At 60.1% G+C, this 19,060-nt stretch overlaps 1 protein-coding gene across 7 annotated transcripts; it reads left to right on the top strand.

The window, feature by feature from the left end:
* Positions 1–1,782: 1,782 nt before the first annotated feature.
* UBTF (upstream binding transcription factor) lies at positions 1,783–17,711 on the top strand. 7 transcript variants are annotated; one of them, XM_086687486.1, is made up of 20 exons: positions 1,783–2,171; positions 5,132–5,270; positions 6,687–6,862; positions 7,417–7,500; positions 7,598–7,753; positions 9,926–9,990; positions 10,278–10,398; positions 10,756–10,866; positions 11,209–11,342; positions 11,502–11,643; positions 11,905–11,946; positions 12,074–12,187; positions 12,281–12,436; positions 12,847–13,002; positions 13,105–13,215; positions 13,657–13,745; positions 13,848–14,037; positions 14,875–14,922; positions 15,015–15,086; positions 15,184–17,711. In XM_086687486.1, the coding sequence occupies exons 2-20, from the start codon at positions 5,213–5,215 to the stop codon at positions 15,664–15,666; spliced, it is 2,508 nt and encodes an 835-aa protein (XP_086543612.1). In that variant the 5' UTR covers positions 1,783–2,171; positions 5,132–5,212; the 3' UTR covers positions 15,667–17,711. The 7 variants fall into 7 exon arrangements, with proteins under 7 accessions (XP_086543612.1, XP_086543610.1, XP_086543615.1 ...); XM_086687484.1 differs by lacking the exon at positions 1,783–2,171 and adding an exon at positions 2,474–2,630; XM_086687485.1 differs by lacking the exon at positions 1,783–2,171 and adding an exon at positions 3,864–3,998.
* The last annotated feature ends 1,349 nt before the right edge of the window (positions 17,712–19,060 follow it).

The raw sequence follows: 19,060 nt of genomic DNA, 5'->3' as shown, positions 1-19,060 counted from the left end.
TACATATATCATCTCAGTTGACCCTCCAACCCCCGAGGGGGAAAGCAGAAAACATAGGATTGCTGTTCTCATTTTATTGATGAGGAAACTGGAATCAGATGAGGGTAGGAGACTTGATCACATGCACACAGTTAAGAAGGTGGGAAAGCCGAGAAACTGGGAGCTGTGACTTCTAACTCCAAAGGCTTTGCTCTTTCCCAGTCGAAATAAGAAAGTCAGTCCCTGCCTTCTCCAAGTACAGTGTGAGATGGCTTGATCCTACAGCAAAATGCTCTAAATATGCTGCAAGGGCAGAGCCGGATTTGTGGAGACCTAACTTGTATAATTGGGGGGTGGGGGGTCTTTAACAAAAATAATATCAAATGATGAAACAAAATTAAGTACAGGGCACCTCACAGGCCCTGCGAAACAGGGCCCATTAGCTTAAGCTTCATTAGCATCAAGGTAAATCGGCCTCTCCTACATGCCCTGCCAACTAAAAAATCCGGTCACACCAGATCTTTGACAGGGTTTTCCTCCCTGTCTGTAAAACGTGGCAGATGTGGGCTGTGGAAGTCCTGGGAAAGGAATCTCATTGCTCCCAGGAGACATGAGGAATTACAGCAGCAGTGAGGCCGCTGAGTGAGGATAGAAAAGGCTGTGTGCCAGGGGAGAGTCCAAGGGGCTGGTGACCCAGTCGGACGAGATGTGGGCAGTTAGCAGTGTCGGGGTGGGAGACTGGCAGCCCGCGGGCCCCGGGAGCCTGGAGGCATGGCGCTGCCCGGGGAGCGACGGCCCAGACCGCAGGCTCGTCTGTTGGAAGCAGGCGTTCTTCAGTCTTCTGGCTCCCAGCGTCCCGACAACCCTTCCTCTGAGGAGGGGAGGCCGGGACGGGCGACCGCAACCGACAGCAGCGGGAGGGTGGCTGGTGGTCCCCGCCCAGGCCCTTCGACACCCGCTCCGCGGGATGGTGGAGTGCCGGAGGCCTACGCGAAGGCTGCCCCGGGGCGGCTCAGGCGACGAGGCCCGGGTGCCAGGCTCCCCTCGCGGCTCCCCGCCGCCGCTGGAGGGAGAAGGGGGGAGCAGCGCCCGCGGCCTGCTTTCCCAGGGCTGGCCGAGTCTTTTTGACAAGCTGATTGCATGGCGGGGATTGGCTGGTCCGGGCGTGACGCCGGTAACAACAAAGGTGGAGTTGGAAGAAATTAGATTAAAGGAGAGGGAAAAAAAAAAAAAATTAAAGGGGGAGCTGGCAGGGGACCGGAGGCAGAGACCGAGGGGGGATGCGCGAAGCGCGGTCTCCCGGCTCCCACTTCGCCCCGGAAGCCCCTTCGCTCAGACCCAACGGGATTATGCTCTCCACCCTAACCTCGGCCCAACTACCGACACCAGGGTTGGGGGGATGGCTGCTGCTTCTAGAGAAATCCCAACTCCCACCCTGACACCCTTTGCTACGGCCCAGGGGGAGAACTTTTTGCTCGGACTCCTCGGATCCTAAACCCGGCGGAGGTGAGGGGCTTTGAGAACAACGAGAGGCTCGCTCTAAAACCCGGAAGGCCCTCGCGGGAAGCCGAGATCCAGCGAGGCAGGGTGCTCCCCCGGTTTTTCAATGTGTTGCAAATCTAAGAGCTTCTTTCTTGCCTTTTCTTTTTCTTTTTTTTGTAACGCCCCCCCTCCTTTATCCCCCACCCCCTCGCTTTGGCTTCAGGGTTGCAAAAGCAAAGAGCAATAAAAAAAAAAAAAAAAAAAAAAAACCCGCGCACACACTCAGACACACACCAGTGGCGACAGGGGAGAGTTGGAAAGACGCAGGAGAGAAGCAGGAGGCAGGAGGCAGTGGGGAGGGAGCAATGGGAGCGGGAAGCAGGCAGGTTCCCTCGCAAATCCCCCTCCGGCCCCACGTCGCTTCGCCGGCCCCGGCAGGGGAGCGAAGAGCCGGGCTAGCAGATGGAGGAGTGGAGCTCGCTCTAGGCAGCGGGCTTGGCCGGAGAATGGAGGAGCCGCCAAGCGACCGGCTGATTGGAAGAGAAACGCAGAGCGATGGAGGCGGGGGTAGGAGGACGATTTCTCTGCGGGGACTGGCGGCGGCGTATACGCCCGGGTCGGGCGCTGCAGAGCTTGGCTAGCTTTCAACCCGCGCTCGCCGGCTCCAGCCCCGCGCGCCCCCACCCCCAGCCCTCCCGGCGGCTCCGCAGGTGAGTGCGAGCTGGGGGCAAAAAACCCCAAAAGTCTCAACACGCCAACCCTTCCCCCCCTCCAAAAAAAAGAAAGAAAAGCATTTTTATTTTTCTTTTTTTATTTTCCTGCAGCCCCCATCGCGGTGGGAGGGAAGGGGTAAGGCGGAGTGGCCCGGAGGAGGCGGAGGGGCCAGGCGAGGCCGGTGTGGCCCGGGAGGCGGCGGCGCCGAGGCGGCTCTGACGGGCGAGCGCTCGGAGCGGCGCTGCGCTGCGCCGAGGCGGGCGGGCGGGCGGGCGGAGCGGGGCGGGCGGAGCGCGGCGCGTGGGGCTCGCCATTAGCCGTCGCTCCGCTTCGCCATCTCGGGCTTTGTCTGGCGACTCGCTGCCCCGGCGTCGGCTGCGGCGGAGCTGCGGCGGAGCTCTTCGGCCCGCCGCACCCCTAGGTGCCCCTGGCCCGCGCTCCCATTCACACGCTCGGTAAGTGAGCCCGGGCTCGGCGGATTTCGGGGGAGAGGGGTTGCTGCGAGTGGCGGCGGCGCCGATCTCCATGCGCCCGGGCAGGCCTGGGGAGCCATGCCGGGCTGGATTGAACCGGCTCCCAGAGCGGCTCCTCCGCCGGAGCCCATCGCCTCCTCACCTTTTCCGGGGTGTAAGGAGCAAAGGGAATTTTTTATTATTTTTTTTAATTCGCAGGGAGGGCATTTTGTCGGGGTAAAACAAAATTTTTTTATGTAAGTTTCGTGTGTGTGTGTGTGTGTGTGTGCTGTTCGGCAGCAAGGGGACCGCGAGGCAGGGACCGAAGACTGGCGCCGCGATGGGCGTGCGTGCGCCCCAAGCCGGTGGCCACGCTCCGGGGATGAGGGTGGGCGCGGAGCGCCCGCTCCAGGAGGCGGGAGAGGGGAGCTGGTGAGGACGGCCGTGGAAGCCCGAATCTGAGCTGGGAGGACTTGGGGGAGAGCTCCGAAACAGGGCTGCAGGCACCCCTTCAGCCTTCCCAGCCGCCGGGGGGCCCCTCCGGGCACCCTCTCGCGGCCGCGCCTCGCGCCCTCCCTCCCGCGCCGGCCGAGTCTGCTAGTTCCCCCGCGGGTCTGGCGAGGTCGCTCTCGGCGCCCGCCCGCCTCGGCTCCGAGCCCCGCCGCCATCCGGGCGGCTGCGTGTCTCCCTGCCCCGGCCCCCCCCCCCTCTCCGGCGGCGGCAGCAGCAGCAGCAGCCGCCGCCGCCGCCGCCACCACCAGCACCACCACCAGCACCAGCACCACCACCACCCCCCTCCCCTCCTTCCTTCCCTCCGCCTCGGCCGCCCGGGTCCCCCCAGCTCCCGCCCCTCCTCCCAGCTGCCCCCCGCGGAGCCCGCCCGGGCAGGCTGTGGGAGGGAGCGGAGCCGGCGAGGCGGGCGGGCTGGCGCTCGCTCCCCGGGGGTCGGTGTGCGCTCTACGGGGAAGGACGCGCTCGCTGCCCCGCTTCTCCCGCCCCCCCTCCCGCTCCTCCTCCTCCCTTCTCCCTCCTCCTCCCCGCTCCGGCGGCGGAGGCTGCGGCGGCGGCGGGGGGTGTGCGAGCTGAGGCCGGGGCCGGCGGGCGGGCGGCGGGCGGGCTGCCTGCAGGCGGAGGGCGCTGTGCTTTGTGCTTTTCGCCGCGAGGAGCAGCAGGCAGCAGCAGCCACAGCCGCCGCCGCCGCCGCCACAGCAGCAGCCGCCGCCCCAGCGCCGCCGCCGCGCCCGGAGGAGGAGCCGCTGCCGCCGCGGGAGGGAGCTGCGGCTGTGCCCGGCCGAGCGGGGGAGGGCGCCGCCGCTCAGAGCCGGGGAGGGAGACGCCGGAGCGGGAAGCCCGGAGGCCGCGCTGCGCCGGGTAACCGAGGCGGCTGAGGACGCGCGCCGGGGTCGGGGCCGGGCGGCGGGGAGCGAGCCGCGGGTGCCGGAGACGCCGAGGGGGACCCGGGGCGCCCTCCAGGCAGGGGACTGGACGAAAGAGGATCAGGGCACTGGAGAGGACGCCGAGAGCCGGGGGAGGGGAGGGCAGGAAGCGAGGCCCGGGCCCGAGCCACGGGCAGAGGAGCCCGCGCTTCTCCGAGCCGGCAGGCGCAGTTCTCGCCGGCCGCCGGAGGGGGCGGCGGGGCCGGTGAGCGCTGCGCCCCCGCCTCCCGGCCGCCGTCCTCCCGCCCTCTCCTTGGCTCGGCTCCCCGGAGGCCGGGGCGGGGGCGCCGGCGGGGCTGGGCCGCAAGCTCGGGGGAGGAGGCGGCGGTTCCCGCCGTGGTCGCGCCTCTGCGCCGGGCTCCTCCGTGCGCGTCGGGGTGGCTGGGCGGTGGCGGCGCCTCTGGCCGGGGTGGGTGGCTCGGGGGCGGGGGGCAGGCTAGGCCGCTTCTCTCCGGCTGTTCGCCCGCCCAGGCGGGCGGGGACGGCGTCGGGAGCCCGAGAGGGGGGGCGGCGGGAATCCGGATCCGGTCCCCGGGGGCGGTGCGGCCGCTGCGCTCCGGGGCCGGCGGCGGCTGCGCTGCGTCCGGGTCCCCGCCGGGTTGCGGAGGCGGGGGGAACCGGCCGGGGGGAGGCGGGAGGAGGAGACTGCGGCGCGTGCCCGCTTTCGCGGTCGCGCGCGCCCTTTACCCGCCCTTCCTCCTCCCCCGCCCTCCAGCCTGGGGCCTCCCCGGGGCGGGCGCACGGAGGAGGAGGAGGAGATTTTTTTTTTTTTTTTTTTGGCCCGGGTGGGGGAAGGAGGGTGGAGGGCGGGCGCTAGCTGCACGCGGGAGCTGGGAGCAGTCTCTCGCGTGGGCAGGGGAGGGCGCACGCGGTGGAGCCGGGCTGCAGGGGCTGGGGCGGGGGGGGAGGGGGGGCGCTCCCACACCCACCGACCCATTGGGTCTACTAGGGTCTTGGCAGTCTCCGTGAAAGTGTGGACTTGTGCCCCCCTCCCCTTTGGGGGAGGGAGGAATAGAAAGTCCCTCACCTCGCATCCCGCCTGAGTGGGGACTGGTATCTCTCCTAAAGGGTGAGGTGGTTTTGACCGCGGGTTGCCCGGCCAGCACGACCCGAGGAGGTGGCTGGAGGAGGTGGCTGGACGGCTAAAGAATGAACGGAGAAGCTGACTGCCCCACAGACCTGGAAATGGCCGCCCCCAAAGGCCAAGGTAGGAGCTCTTTAACTTAAGCTCTCTTTTTCACATGGCTGTCTGCAGGGTCCGCTCTCCTTCAAAAGGGTTGCCGTCTGCATTCTCTGAATTGAGATGAGGTCGGTGTCTTCAGTTTTATGAGTTAAGTTCGACCAAACCCAAATTATTTGGCCTTGAGACAGTAAGCTGTATTTTTCACACTCCGTTTCCTCTCTTAGAGAGGGAGAGGGAGGCCTGTGCGAGCCTTCTTTCTGGGGTTCCCAGGCAGACCCCAGTGTGCCCTTGCCCTCTCTACACCCGGTGTCGGGGAATGGGAGGTAGGACGAGGAATGTGGGGGGAAGAGGGAGAAAAGAGGGATTGGGAAGGCTTTTCAGGTTTTTATTGTTATTAAGAGGACAAGATTTTTGGTGAGGCAGGTGGAGAGAGAGGATGTTTTGGTGGCTTTGAGGCTCCAAGCCATAGGCCGTCCATCACTAGACCCTATCCCATCCAGTAGGGATCCCATGGGGGGGAGGGGGCAGGGGGTAGGATGAAGATGAGCATCTGGCCATGACTGTGGGACACTGAGAGGAGAAAGGATTATGGGTCCATGTGACCCACCCTGCGGAAACCCTGACCAGATGCAAATGCAAATGAAGAGCCCTTTTGACTACTAGCCTTGGATATCTGTTCTCCTATCTCACCTTCCAGAGTCACCAACCTCCAGGGAGGCCTTCTGGAGCTGTATTTCAGTGACTGGAAATCGCTGGTTCAGACCCACCCCTTTTTTTGCCTCCCTAGGGAGTTGGGCTCAACTCCCTGGATCCGGCGGATCCGGTTCTCCCTGGAGCCAGGGCCCTTTGCCCACCTGCCCGTCTTGCCTCCCAACTCCCCTGTATGGTTCTTCTGTTTCCACTCCATTTTTCTTACTTGCCCCAAATTTTCCTTTGGTCTTCCCTGAGAGGCCAAGAGGGAGTGGGGGATGATGGGATACCCATGTCTTTAAGGTTAGTTTCCAGTTACGCTGGAGAAAAACGTCTGCATGGATTCTCCTTACTGCCCACACTCCATCCTGTCTTTGCACATCTCCGGTGTCTGCCTAGAACTTAAACTTGGCAACACATATCAATGTGTTGTGCCTCCCTCCCCTCTCCCAGTAAGTTAGCTGTTTTCCCACTGAGCCCCAAATCACTGTAGCTCATCTCTTCCTCTCCCCTGTAATAAATAGTAGCCTGTGGCGGCCTAGCGTGTTAGAAACGGTCGTAGTCTTGGTGCCTTCTGGACGGGAATCCCAGCTCTAATCCATATGGTCACAGTTCTCCCTTATGACAAGGTCGTGCCTTCCCATGTAGGAGGCAACCAGGGATGTGGGGTTCTCTGGGAAAGAAGGACTAGGGAAGAGATGAGGGGAAAGGATGGAGCTGGGCATGACTGCCTTTCTTTCCCCTCCCCAGACCGCTGGTCTCAGGAAGACATGCTGACTTTGCTGGAATGCATGAAGAACAACCTTCCATCCAACGACAGCTCCAAGTTCAAAACCACCGAGTCACATATGGACTGGGAAAAAGTAGCATTTAAAGACTTTTCTGGAGATATGTGCAAGCTCAAATGGGTGGAGATTTCTAATGAGGTAACTGATTCCCCCCCCCCCCCCTTCCTGACACAGCTACACGAACTCTGCCTCAACCTTCCTGGTGGGGGAGAGGAAACAGAAGTCTGTAAACAGGAAGGAAAGAGACCAGGCGAGGTGCTCATGTGGTCGCCCTTGTGCGTTTGGGAGGTGGCATGGTTGACAGCACTGGCCTAGAGTTCTCAGTTCTGCCACTTTCTAGCTGTGTGGCCTTGAATACTTACCGTCTTGGAGCTTCTGTCGCCTGAGCTGTTCTGGGGATTGAATGAGGTGCTGGCATGGACAACCGCATCGAGGTCAGGTGGTCACCTTGTTGCTGTCCTTTGGTGTATACGGACTGCCTGGTCCTCTGCAGTAGGCATGGGCCAGCGCCTGGGTGCCTGCCTGGGGTGTCAGGGGCTGTCTGAGTTGTGTGGCTGTTGGCCTCTGCTCCTCCCGTGATAAATTCAGCCTAGTGGAAAATAGAGGAGACCCGCTGGAAAAGGGGTTAGGCTCTGGGGTGGTGTTTCCCCGTCCTGAACGTCCTCTTGCACTCACTTCCCTTCTTCCTCCAGGTGAGGAAGTTCCGTACGTTGACAGAATTGATCCTTGATGCTCAGGAACACGTTAAAAATCCTTACAAAGGCAAAAAACTCAAGGTGAGTTTCCAAGAGGAGGAGCATGGCATGTAGGAGAGGAATGGTCCAAAGAACGGATGCTGTCTGACCTTCACCGTGTCCTTGACCCTCCTTCCAGAAACACCCGGACTTCCCAAAGAAGCCCCTGACCCCTTATTTCCGCTTCTTCATGGAGAAGCGGGCCAAGTATGCGAAACTCCACCCTGAGATGAGCAACCTGGACCTGACCAAGATTTTGTCCAAGAAATACAAGGAGCTGCCGGAGAAGAAGAAGGTGGGGGGAGGGGGGCTTTGGCGGGAGGAAGGGAGAGGCAGGTAGCAGCTGGTGTGGTGTAGGTCAGCCATGGGGGGGGGGCGGGGAGGCTCAGACAGAGGGACTCGGCGTCAGGGATACGGGTGGGTCAGCGTAGCAGAGTGTAGGGTCTTGGGCAGCCACACTTGATCTCCCCGTCCCGCACACCGTCAGGCACGGGCATTGTCGAAGGTGTAATCCAAACTGAAGCAGGCGCTCAGACCAACATTTTGCCCCCCGGACCATTCACAGCGTTCTCTCACTCGGCTCTGCCCCTGTGCACGCGTCCTCGCTCTGAGGCTGGCACAGCAGGTCCACCCTCTGACATTTGCCAGTGTGTGCCGTATCCTTGGAAAGGTAACCCCCCGGAGGAGGGGTTATTCCGATCCTGTGGGCAAGGAACTGAGGCTCAGGTGGGACTCGTGTCCCGGGTCCCACAACTAGTGACCGCAGAGCAGGACTTGGGTCTGGTGCTCTTCTCACGGCCGCGTCCGTCTGTACGTTATCAGGTGGGCTTCCTTCCTCCGTACGCATGTTCGCCCAAGGACATACCTTGTCCTTTGGGGCCTTGTGCTATCCCGGGTCATCGGAGATCCTTAACCTTGGGCGGAGGTTACCCGAGTCGCCCAGGGCAGGGGTGGACACGAGCGCAGTGAGGTCAGGTGGACCCTCACAGAAGCTGGCAGCAAAGCAGTGGAGGAGCCTGTAGCAGGGCCCGAGGGAGTTGGGGTGGGGAGAGAGACAGACACCGCTGGTGCTGGACTTGCAGGGTGGAGCCAGGGAGAGGAGTCGGGGAGGGGCAGCGGGAGAGGCAAGAGGGCACGTTTGCCGGAAGAGGAAACAAAGCCATAACCCAGCCGGCACACCACGTGCAGCCTTCTTCTGGTCTGTGTACTCTGGCTGCAGGCTCACGTGCCCTTGGTTCTGTGCCCAAAAAGGAGCCAGCTTGGCTGGGGGAAACCGGCTGCCCAGGCCAAGCAGGAGTAGGAACTGGCGGAGTTCTCCTTGACCCCTCTGATGGGGATGTTGCAGAGCTGGCTGCCCACACGACGCCCAGACACACACGGGATGGGAGGGAGAGGCAGAGGGTCCAAGGACCAGGGAAGGACAAGAAGCTACATGGTAGGGTGGACAGGGTGCTGGCCTGGGGGACGCAAGACTGGGGCCTGGTCTCCTGACTACCACTGAATTGCTCTGTATGTGACCTTTGGTAAGTTACTTCGTTTCTCTGGACATGGTCTTTATCTGAGGTGCAGAGAGTAAGCCCGATCCGTCCGGTGCCTTCCTGTTCTGAAGGCTGCTGAGTTGTGTGAGGAGGGCCAGAATTGGGGCAGGGTAGGCTGGGCGCCGCTCCCTGTCTTCTGCAGGAACCACAGGGGAGAGTGAAGCTGTCTCTTCCCGTGCCTCGTGCCTCTTCTGTGAGAGGCAGGGGTTAGGCTCGGTTGTCATGAGCCCCTGGTCCCTTCTAAGGCTGACTCTTGTGAATGGGGGAGAAAGGAAAGCTGGACACCGAGTGGGAGCCAGGACAGGAGGCAGATGAGGAAAGGAAAGAACGGATTGGAAAGGAGGTTTGAGGAAGGAGCCTGGAAGAAGGGATTGGAGGCAGGGAAGAAGGTGACGGGAGGGGGTTAGGAATGGGAACTGGATGTAGTGGCTTGGGAAGAAAACCCAAATTCAAGAGACAGATCTATCAGAATGTCATTTACATTGCAAGAATTCACTCTAGGTTCCTTCAACACCATCTCCCCTCAGCCCTCGAAAACGGGGTCCAGCCTGGCCCTGGCCCTGTGGGCCACCCCTGAGGCAGCAAACCATTATCAGCTGCCACAGACATTGGAGGATCATTGGAGGAGGAAATGATCCGGAGGAGGCCTACACCCCCCCCCCCCCAGCTCCTCATCATGGAGAGTTTGCGGTGCTGGGGAAAGGTGGGGAGGTAGGATCAGGGGGAGTCCCAGCCCGGTCACTGCTCACTGTGACTGGCTACGGTTGAGTCTCCCCAGCCCGCTGGAAGGCAGGCCACCATCTCCTGCAAGCTCATGCCACCCTCTGTCCACGTCACCACTGGGAGGCAGAATAGCTAGCAAGGAGGACTCGGTGGTTTTTATAGCTCAGGCTTTGGGTCCTGGATGACCCCGTCCCCTCCTCCCCCAGATGAAATATATTCAGGACTTCCAGAGAGAAAAACAGGAGTTCGAGCGAAACCTGGCCCGGTTCAGGTAAGGCAGTGGAGCCCAGAGGAGGGCCACAGGGCATTGGGTGTGGCAGGATAGGGTGACACTGACCAGAGCCTCGAGTTTGCCATTTGTGAGGCATGGAAGATGGATGGGTCATGTGTAGACCCTAGTGGGTCATGCTCAAGGGCAGGGACAGGCAGGCGGCTGCTGTCCCAAGAGGCCCCGATTGATAGGCCTAGGAGCCTTGGTGGGTGGGGCAGCTAGACGGGGTCTCCCGGGCAGGATCCCCCCCCGCACCCACTGATTGTTGCTCCCCGTGCCCTGGCTAGGGAGGATCACCCTGACCTAATCCAGAATGCCAAGAAGTCGGACATCCCCGAGAAGCCCAAAACCCCCCAGCAGCTGTGGTACACCCATGAGAAGAAGGTGTATCTCAAAGTGCGGCCAGATGTGAGTGTCCGGCCAGGGGGTGGGGATGGAGGGCGCACGGTGGTGGCAAGGGGGGAGCCGCGCCAGGTCGGCCGGGCACGGTGCAGGGGAGCAGGAGAGGAGGCCCCTCCCCAGGGGTGGGCTGCATGGACAGGGCCTGGGCCAGCTGGCGTGCGAGCGTGTGCGTGCGTGCGTGTGTGAGCCTGTCCCCTTGCACCCAGGCGGGACCCCCGCCTCTCCACCTTCCCCTCCTGGCCTGTGGGGGACACTCGTGTGACCTCCTGTGGCCTGAGGGGGCGGGGGCCTCTGTGCCCCCCTCCCTCTCCCCTCTCCCTGCCCCTGGCTGCCTGTGTGTGTCTGACGGCTTTTGGTTTGCAGGCCACTACGAAGGAGGTGAAGGACTCCCTGGGGAAGCAGTGGTCTCAGCTCTCGGACAAAAAGAGGCTGAAATGGATTCATAAGGCCCTGGAGCAGCGGAAGGAGTACGAGGTTAGGCTTCCGCTGCGCTCCTCCCCATCCGGCTCTTCAAGAGCCTCTGCCCTCCGTCTCTGTGACCTCCGCACTCTGCGGGAGGTGGTCACTCCCTGTCCCTCCGTTGAGGGAGGGGCCTTCTGGGCCCCTCACCTCTGCCCCTACCTTCCCCGCCCCCCTCCCCTCCATGAGATCTCAGGCTAGGGCAGGGCAGGGCACCACGTCTCGTGTGACATAGCAGACACACGGCCACCCCCCCAGCTTTGCTCCCTGCCTCCCCTCCCCAGCGGCTCTCCCCCGTCCCCGGCCCCGGCTAACCCCACACCCCGTTGCCCTCCATCCCCCCACCTCACTCTGCAGGAGATTATGCGTGACTATATCCAGAAGCACCCCGAGCTGAACATCAGTGAGGAGGGCATCACCAAGTCCACCCTCACCAAGGCCGAACGCCAGCTCAAGGACAAGTTTGATGGGCGACCCACCAAGCCACCTCCGTGAGCGCTGCCCTGGGGTGGGGTGGGCGAGTGGGCAAGCGGGCATCTAGGGAGCTGGGCCAGCAACATTGGCCAGCGTCCGAAGTTGAGGAAGCCTGTCGCCTTGAGCCGCCCCGGTCGCTCAGGGAGATGCTCCTCCTTTCCTGCTGGTTCTGATAGGAACAGCTACTCGCTGTACTGCGCGGAGCTGATGGCCAACATGAAGGACGTGCCCAGCACTGAGCGAATGGTGTTATGCAGCCAGCAGTGGAAGCTGCTCTCCCAGAAGGAGAAGGATGCCTATCACAAGAAGTGTGACCAGGTGAGCTATGCTGAGGAACTTCTGGAGACCCTTGGGCCTGGCCTCAGAAACCTGAAGCATGACATCTGGCCCCAGCTAGGGGTCAGTCAGGGATTGACCAAACGGATCTTGGGCGCCTGCTACAGACTCGGTGGCGTCTGGGCTGATGTCTGCCACCTATAGGGGAAAATGAGGTCCTGTCCGGGTTCTGGACATTTTGCAGAGGACTACCGTCCCTTGAGAACTGGAGGGCCTGACCCTGACTCCCCCTTCCTTCCCCAGAAAAAGAAAGATTACGAAGTGGAGCTGCTCCGTTTTCTAGAGGTGAGCGTTGTTATAGGCGGGGCATTGGGCAGACAGGCATTGGGATGGAACAAGTCCCTTTGGACAACCTGGGAGCAGGCTGGGAGCCAGGTGCACAGCCCCATGCCACCTCTTGTCTCTGGACCAGAGCCTTCCTGAGGAGGAACAGCAGCGGGTCCTCGGGGAGGAGAAGATGTTAAGCATCAACAAGAAGCAGGCCACCAGCCCAGCCTCCAAGAAGCCCTCCCAGGAAGGGGGCAAGGTGGGCAGGGGGCAGAACTGGGGCGGGGGGGGGGGGAAGATGGGGCTCCCCACCAACACCCCATGGGACCCGGCCCTCTTCGTTCACCTGTAGGGAGGCTCAGAGAAGCCCAAGCGGCCCGTCTCGGCCATGTTCATCTTCTCTGAAGAAAAGCGGCGGCAGCTGCAAGAGGAACGGCCCGAGCTCTCAGAGAGCGAGCTGACCCGGCTTCTGGCCCGCATGTGGAACGACTTGTCGGAAAAGAAGAAGGTCAGGCTCCCTAGGCCAGAGGGGGCTGCCGGGCCGAGACCAGGCCGCTTCTCCCCCAGGGGCTAGCTTCACTTCCTCACCCTTGGCCTGTGTGAGCCACACGTGTGCCTGAGCTCAGAGCGAGCGAGCGAGCGAGCGAGTGAGTGAGCTGAGTGAGCCAGGCTGGGAGCTCCGCAGGCCGGAAGGCGGGAAGCTGTCAGCTGAGGGCTCTGGCTCCCTGGGGAGCAGAGCCGGTTGGCGGGCTGAGCCCCAGGCTGGAGACATCTGCACCAGCCCACGCCTCTGCCTCTGCTCTGCGCTCCCCGCCCTTGCGGAGGGGGTTGGGGGGGGGGGGACTTCAACTGCTGGCTGAGGAACGCGCGCCCCCTTGGGGCGGCCGGAAGGCTGACGCCACTGCCATCCCTCCGCAGGCCAAGTACAAGGCCCGGGAGGCTGCGCTGAAGGCCCAGTCGGAGAGGAAGCCAGGCGGGGACCGCGAGGAACGGGGCAAGCTGCCTGAGTCGCCCAAGAGAGCTGAGGAGATCTGGCAACAGAGCGTCATCGGGGACTACCTGGCCCGCTTCAAGGTGGCAGGGAACTGGAAAGGGGTTGCTCAGCAGGCTGCCTACACAGGCCACCTCTGGCCCCAGGGGACCCTTGCCATAGCTGACACCCCTGTTTGTCTCCAGAATGACCGGGTAAAGGCCTTGAAAGCCATGGAGATGACCTGGAACAACATGGAGAAGAAGGAGAAACTGATGTGGATTAAGAAGGCAGCCGAAGACCAAAAGCGATACGAGGTGGGAAGGGTTCTGCTGCTCGGCCCAGTGGGCGGGGTGGAGCTGGGGCCGCCTCCCTCCACTGCACTGGTGGGAGCATCCTTTTGGGTGGGCAGCTTTCCTCCCTGGGTGGGCCGTGGACCCAAAAGGCCCAGCCTCGGTTGCGTGACCCCCAGCAAATCTCCCAACTTCCTTTTCTGAGCCTCGGTCACACATCAGTAAAGTGGGGACAGTGATGCCGGTCACGTGGGTGCAGTTGTGACTGCACTTTCGAGCAACGGCGCCTGACCCAGGTGTGAGCTGTTGGGAAGTGGCTCCCTGGCTCTGCCTCGGTTTCTCCTCCTCCCCCGGGACGTAAAAGGAGAGCCGGCTCAGGCACTGATGGCACGGGGCAGGAGGTAGGAATGTTTCTGGGTGGGAGGGGGGGTGGAGCGAGTGTGACCTTTCTGGGCGTCCCCGCAGAGAGAGCTGAGCGAGATGCGGGCACCCCCAGCTGCCGCGAACTCATCCAAAAAGATGAAGTTCCAAGGAGAACCCAAGAAGCCTCCCATGTGAGTCCCGTGTCCGGAACCCACCCTGGCACTGGGGAAGGTCACGGCTGAAGGGCTGCTGGGCCAGGGTCCTAACCCTGCCTGCACCACCCCACCTCCTAGGAACGGTTACCAGAAGTTCTCCCAGGAGCTGCTGTCCAATGGGGAGCTGAACCACCTGCCGCTGAAGGAGCGCATGGTCGAGATTGGCAGCCGCTGGCAGCGCATCTCCCAGAGCCAGAAGGAGCACTACAAAAAGTTGGCAGAGGAGCAGCAGAAGCAGTACAAAGTACACCTGGACCTCTGGGTCAAGGTGAGCGGGCTTGGACCCTGGGAAGAAGGAGGCCTCATCTAGTTGTTCCGCATTCATGATTGCGGTCAGCGTCCTAGCAGCCCTATAGTTGCTATTGAAGTCCCAACAGTTGCTATTAAAGAAGAGAAACCAGGGCTCAGAGAGGTTAAGTAGGTTACCCAAGGTCCTACAGCTAGTAGGCAGAATAGTCCAAATCAGATTGTGTTTTCCTACTTCCATCCAGGACCAGAGGACCTCTCCCAGACTCTGGTTTGGCCCCAAGCCTCTGAGCTCCCCTTCTGTCCCTTGGTTGAGTGGTCAGATTTGTAACGGGAGAGTCCCCTGTGTCCCTACCCAGCCATCCGGGCAGGTTCGCCAGGGACCCTGGGAAATAGGTTTAGGTTAGCAGGGTTTAGGTGGGCAGAAGTTTGGGGAGCCCCAGACTGCCTCATCTGTGGCTCCAGGCTTGTTGGGTGGGAATGATGATGCCAGGCTATGTTAGCCATGGGGGGGGGGGGGGGGAGGCTTCTCTGAGCTGAGGAAGGCCCTAACTCAAGCCTGCACTCGGGTAAAACAACAGGAGGGACAGGAAAACCAACAGCCCTAGGAGAAGGTAGCTTAGAAAAGGATTTGGGGCATCTTAAGCAGTCGTATGGGAGCTGTGTTCTCAGATCCTGGGGGGGGGGGGGGCTCTCTGCGGAGGCCCAAGGTATGGGGAGGGAAGCAGGGGTAAAGATGGGATGATGGTATGTCATTGCTTAGCCCACTGCCTGGCTCTCAACACACTTGGTCAGCAGAAGTTCAGGGGGGCGGGGGGGGGCGTGTTCCAACCTTTCCCTCCTCCTCTGTCTCCCACAGAGTCTGTCTCCCCAGGACCGTGCAGCATATAAAGAGTACATCTCCAATGTGAGTCGGGGAGCAGGGCGGCGCCGGGGAAAGGGAGTCATTGTGTGGAACTCACGGCGGCTCCCTTTGTCTGTCTCTGGCCTTTCCTACAGAAACGTAAGAGCATGACCAAGCTTCGAGGCCCAAACCCCAAGTCCAGCCGGACCGCCTTGCAGTCCAAGTCGGTAAGGAGCTCCGCCTGGCCAGGGGAAGGCCAGGAAGGGGTCTGCGGTGCCCCGAGTGCCGGGGCGGAGACCACTGACGCACCTCCTTCCCTCCCAGGAGTCTGAGGAGGATGAGGACGAGGATGAGGACGACGAGGACGAGGATGAAGAGGAGGAGGAGGATGAGAACGGGGACTCCTCTGAGGACGGCGGGGACTCCTCCGAGTCCAGCAGCGAGGATGAGAGCGAGGATGGAGACGAGGCGAGGCGGCCGGGCATGGTGGGAGGGTCGGGCGGACCTTGCCACGAACTCCACCCGCTGACTGCCCGCCCCTTGCCCCCCAGAACGAGGAGGATGATGAGGACGAGGACGACGACGAGGATGACGACGAGGACGAGGACAACGAGTCTGAGGGCAGCAGCTCCAGTTCCTCCTCGTCGGGAGACTCCTCGGACTCTGACTCCAACTGAGGCTCAGCCCCACCCGGGGCTCCCCTCCCCAACCAACCACCTTTGTTTCTCCCCCATGTTCTATCCCCTGCCCCCTGGCCTCCCCCACTTTCTTTTTCTTTTTCTTTTTCTTTTCTTTTTTTTTTTTTAAACAAAATACGGTGGGGGAGGGGCTGGAGGAACCCAGGCCAGGACTCTGCTGCCTCAGAGACATCAGCCCTGGGGGGCCCTCCAGGGAACGCAACCATCAGACTGAGCCACCACTGGACCGGGCCGGCCCACCCCTCTTCTGCACTTGCGGCTCCGTCATGGACAATGGACCTGGGAGTGGGGTGGGGGGTCCCAAAGAGTTCGGTGAGGCCCTCTACACCTGCAGCCCAACCCATGGGAGGGTGGAAGCTTGGGGAAGACCCCTCCCTTCCCAGAGGGGCTTGCCGACTGGACCCCTACATTTGGAACTGGAGGCAGGGAACAGGTGGGGAGAGGAGGGTGGGTGCCTAAGAGCAAACAGGCACTGCCCCATAGCCCTCTCCCCTGCCCTCTGCAGGAAGGAGCTGCCTGGACCCACTCATGGGGGGAGGGGGCAGAAGTGTTTTTTATATATGTGTATATATTTTTTTTTTTAAGCTCTGAGCTGTCAACGAGACGTTTCCTACCGATCTCGGCTGCCGTCTCTGTTGTCATTTCTGGGAGAGGGTGGGTTTAGGGGGGTAGGTTTGGGACTTTTTTAAAACGGTCTTGGCACGAATGGAAAAGTGTGTGTGTGTGTGTGTGTGTGTGTGTGTGTCGCCTGTACATAGCATGGGTGCACCTGTGGATGTGTGCAAAGGCACGTGTGTGTGAGTGTGTGTGTGTGGAAGAGAGAAGGGGGAGCCCGCTTCAGTCTGTGAATCTGGTTGAATGGGTTGGTGAGGCCCAGGGAGACGTTGATCCTGGTGGGAACAGGCTGGGTCAGCCCCTTTCTCCACATCCTCTGCTTTGCCTAATCTCTGATTCAATTTGGGGAGGGGGGTTACTGAAGCCACTCTGATGCTTCCTGTACCTGCTTCCCTCTGCCAGGGCTACAGGGCTCTGAGCTGCCGCTGGTCTCCAGCAGGGCACTGGGGAGAGGGACAGATTGGGTGGACCTGAGAGCTTCTACTTGGTGGGAAAGGCCTTTCCAGTTCATCTGAGAGGTTGCCTGGCCACCTGAGGCTCAGAAATTGGGCTTCAAGCTCTTAACACACATCCCTCCTCCCTGTCCCTCTCTCTTCCAGCTCCCCACCCCCATTCCCTATGATTTCTCAGGTCTGCTCCCTTCCCCACCCCTCCAAACCCCCAGCTGGGGAAGGGGTCTGCAAAGGCTGCTTTTGCGGCTGTCCCTTTAACCCTTCCTGGCCATCTCAAAACTTGGGGTACCCTGATTCCTAGAACCTTAGTAAGCCAAGCCACCTGGTCTCTGTGGATTTAAATTTTTTAATTTTTGATTAAATTTTGGCGCTTTTTTTTTTTTTCTCTCCTTATAATCATGTCAATGACCTATTTAATTGGAGCTTTGTGCTTTTCTGCCTTCTCCCCCTGAATGAAAGTCAAGTGATGGGGGAAGAGTGGGAATTCTACCCAGGAGGTGGAATGGCAAAGGTGGTTCCCGCTCCCAAAGGAAGGCAGACAATCTGCTTTGCCTTGGACATGGTGCTGGGGTTGGGGGAATTGGGGGGGGGGGACACTCCCCGCTCTCACTCCCCTTCCTTTGTCCTGACCCTGACGCAGGGGTTCATAGGTTCTATTTCTTCCCAGGAGCCCCTGCAAAGAACCCCACTTCCCTGTTTGAAAGCCCCTGCGCTGTTGTGTTTTAGTGGAATGTGTTTTCATTTAAAAACAACTTTGAATGGGGCGCTTTTTTCCTGTTTTAAAAATTGAAAAATTCTTACAGTACAAACAGGGCTGTGGGGGTGGGGGTGTTGGTGCTGTAAGAGGTCACTCTGAGTGCATTTTGGCACTGGGATGGGATGGTTGGAGTCAGAGGACCCCCCCACTCTCTCCCCTTTTTTTCTAATATTTAAGGAGTGTTTTTGTAGGTTTCAACAACAACCACAACTTGAATTTGTACCATGGGAGGTGGGAGGGAATGTCTTAGAGGTGTCTGCCTAAGCTTAAGGCCAACTGTAGAAGTTTTGTTTTCCCTCTTTTTGTACAATAAAGCAAAAAACAAAGGTTTGACTGCTGTCTGGTCACTGGAATCAAGGGCAGGGTGTAGGGGTGACCCAACAGGTTCAATGGGAAAGACTTGAAGTCTGGCTTGTTTGCGCTTCTCTCTAGAACCAGCTTTCTCTTGCTGAAGGCTCCACAGGCAACCTACCTTCACAGTGTTCTGGGTTGTTACTGAGCTTCCGAATCTGTCTGTACACCTTGGGTTGTCAGACCACTAAGGACTCGGAGAATTTGAGGGAACAGGTAACAATATTTTCTCCCAGAGTGCGTTGCCTTGGGAAATTGGGGGTGATGATCAGCTTTGCATGACTAGGGTGAACCCTGATCCTAATAAGGGGTCACTTTATGACTATTCGCCCTAACCATGCAAAGGTTTATCATTGGGAGTTGGGGTAACTCTCCCACCTTGAGCCGTCCGCCTCTCCCAGGGTTAGAGATGACTTTCCTAACTCCACCCAGGGCTCTGATAGGAAGTAGGCTGAACCTAGACGATTCCTCTGAAGTTAAGGAAGATAGCCTTCCTGGGGTGCCTGGGTGGCTCAGTTGGTTAAGTATCCCACTCTTGGTTTTGGCTCAGGTCATGATCTCATGGTTGGTGAGATCAAGCCCTGCGTGGGGCTCCACACTGACAGCACGGAGCCTGCTTGGGATTCTCTCCCCCTGTCTTCTGCCCCTCCCCTGTTCACACTTTCTCTCAAAATAAATAAACTTCAAAAGTTAAAAAAAAAAAGTGAATCCCTGCACAGGCCTTGGCTGGATTCCTGGAGCCACCGACGCTGGAGACCTAGGCCTCATCCAAGAGCTCTCCCTTGGCCCCACACCCTTCTCCTGTTCTTGGTCAAACTGCTAGAAAACTCACTGCCCTTTGTGGTCTCCATTTCCTCACCTCCCCTGGGGTGACTCAATTGACCAGCATGTTCATCATCCCATCTGGTGGACACCTGTCCATCTCTTGACTTCTTGGTCTATTCTGCAGGCATTGGTTCCTCCTCGTTCTATCCTAGGTGTTAATGTCACCCTATGAACCTCCAATTGTCACCCGTAGGTAACCAATCCAAAAGGTGGTATCTCCAGAGACCAGTCTTCCAAGCTGCAAATCTGTGTAGATTTCTGTGTGCCCTCTGGAATATCTGCCAGGCACCTCACCTCAAGACCCAAAATGATCGCCAACCATCTGGTTATTCAATCTAGAAACTAGGGTGTCAGCCTTGACTTCTCTCTCGTTCACCTCCATGTTCATTTGCTCACCTAGCCCTGTCCATTCCACTTCCTGTGTCTCTCTCAAATCTGTCTACCCTTTCGCCATTGCTGTCATCCCCATCCTATTCAAGGCCACCACCATCGCCCAACTTCTG

The sequence above is a fragment of the Puma concolor genome, chromosome E1, assembly GCF_028749965.1.
Source record: "Puma concolor isolate L17-30 chromosome E1, mPumCon1.1.hap2, whole genome shotgun sequence".
Taxonomy (NCBI): Eukaryota; Metazoa; Chordata; class Mammalia; order Carnivora; family Felidae; genus Puma; species Puma concolor.
This window is presented reverse-complemented; position numbering and strand designations above follow the sequence as displayed.

What these genes read in the sequence shown, in the direction of transcription:
- UBTF (XM_086687486.1), top strand. Translation starts at nt 5,213, where the DNA reads ATGAACGGAGAAGCTGACTGCCCCACAGACCTGGAAATGGCCGCCCCC. An exon ending in ATAAAGAGTACATCTCCAAT is followed by an intron (nt 14,923 to 15,014) that starts GTGAGTCGGGGA and finishes CCTTTCCTACAG; the next exon opens with AAACGTAAGAGCATGACCAA. An exon ending in CCGCCTTGCAGTCCAAGTCG is followed by an intron (nt 15,087 to 15,183) that starts GTAAGGAGCTCC and finishes CTTCCCTCCCAG; the next exon opens with GAGTCTGAGGAGGATGAGGA.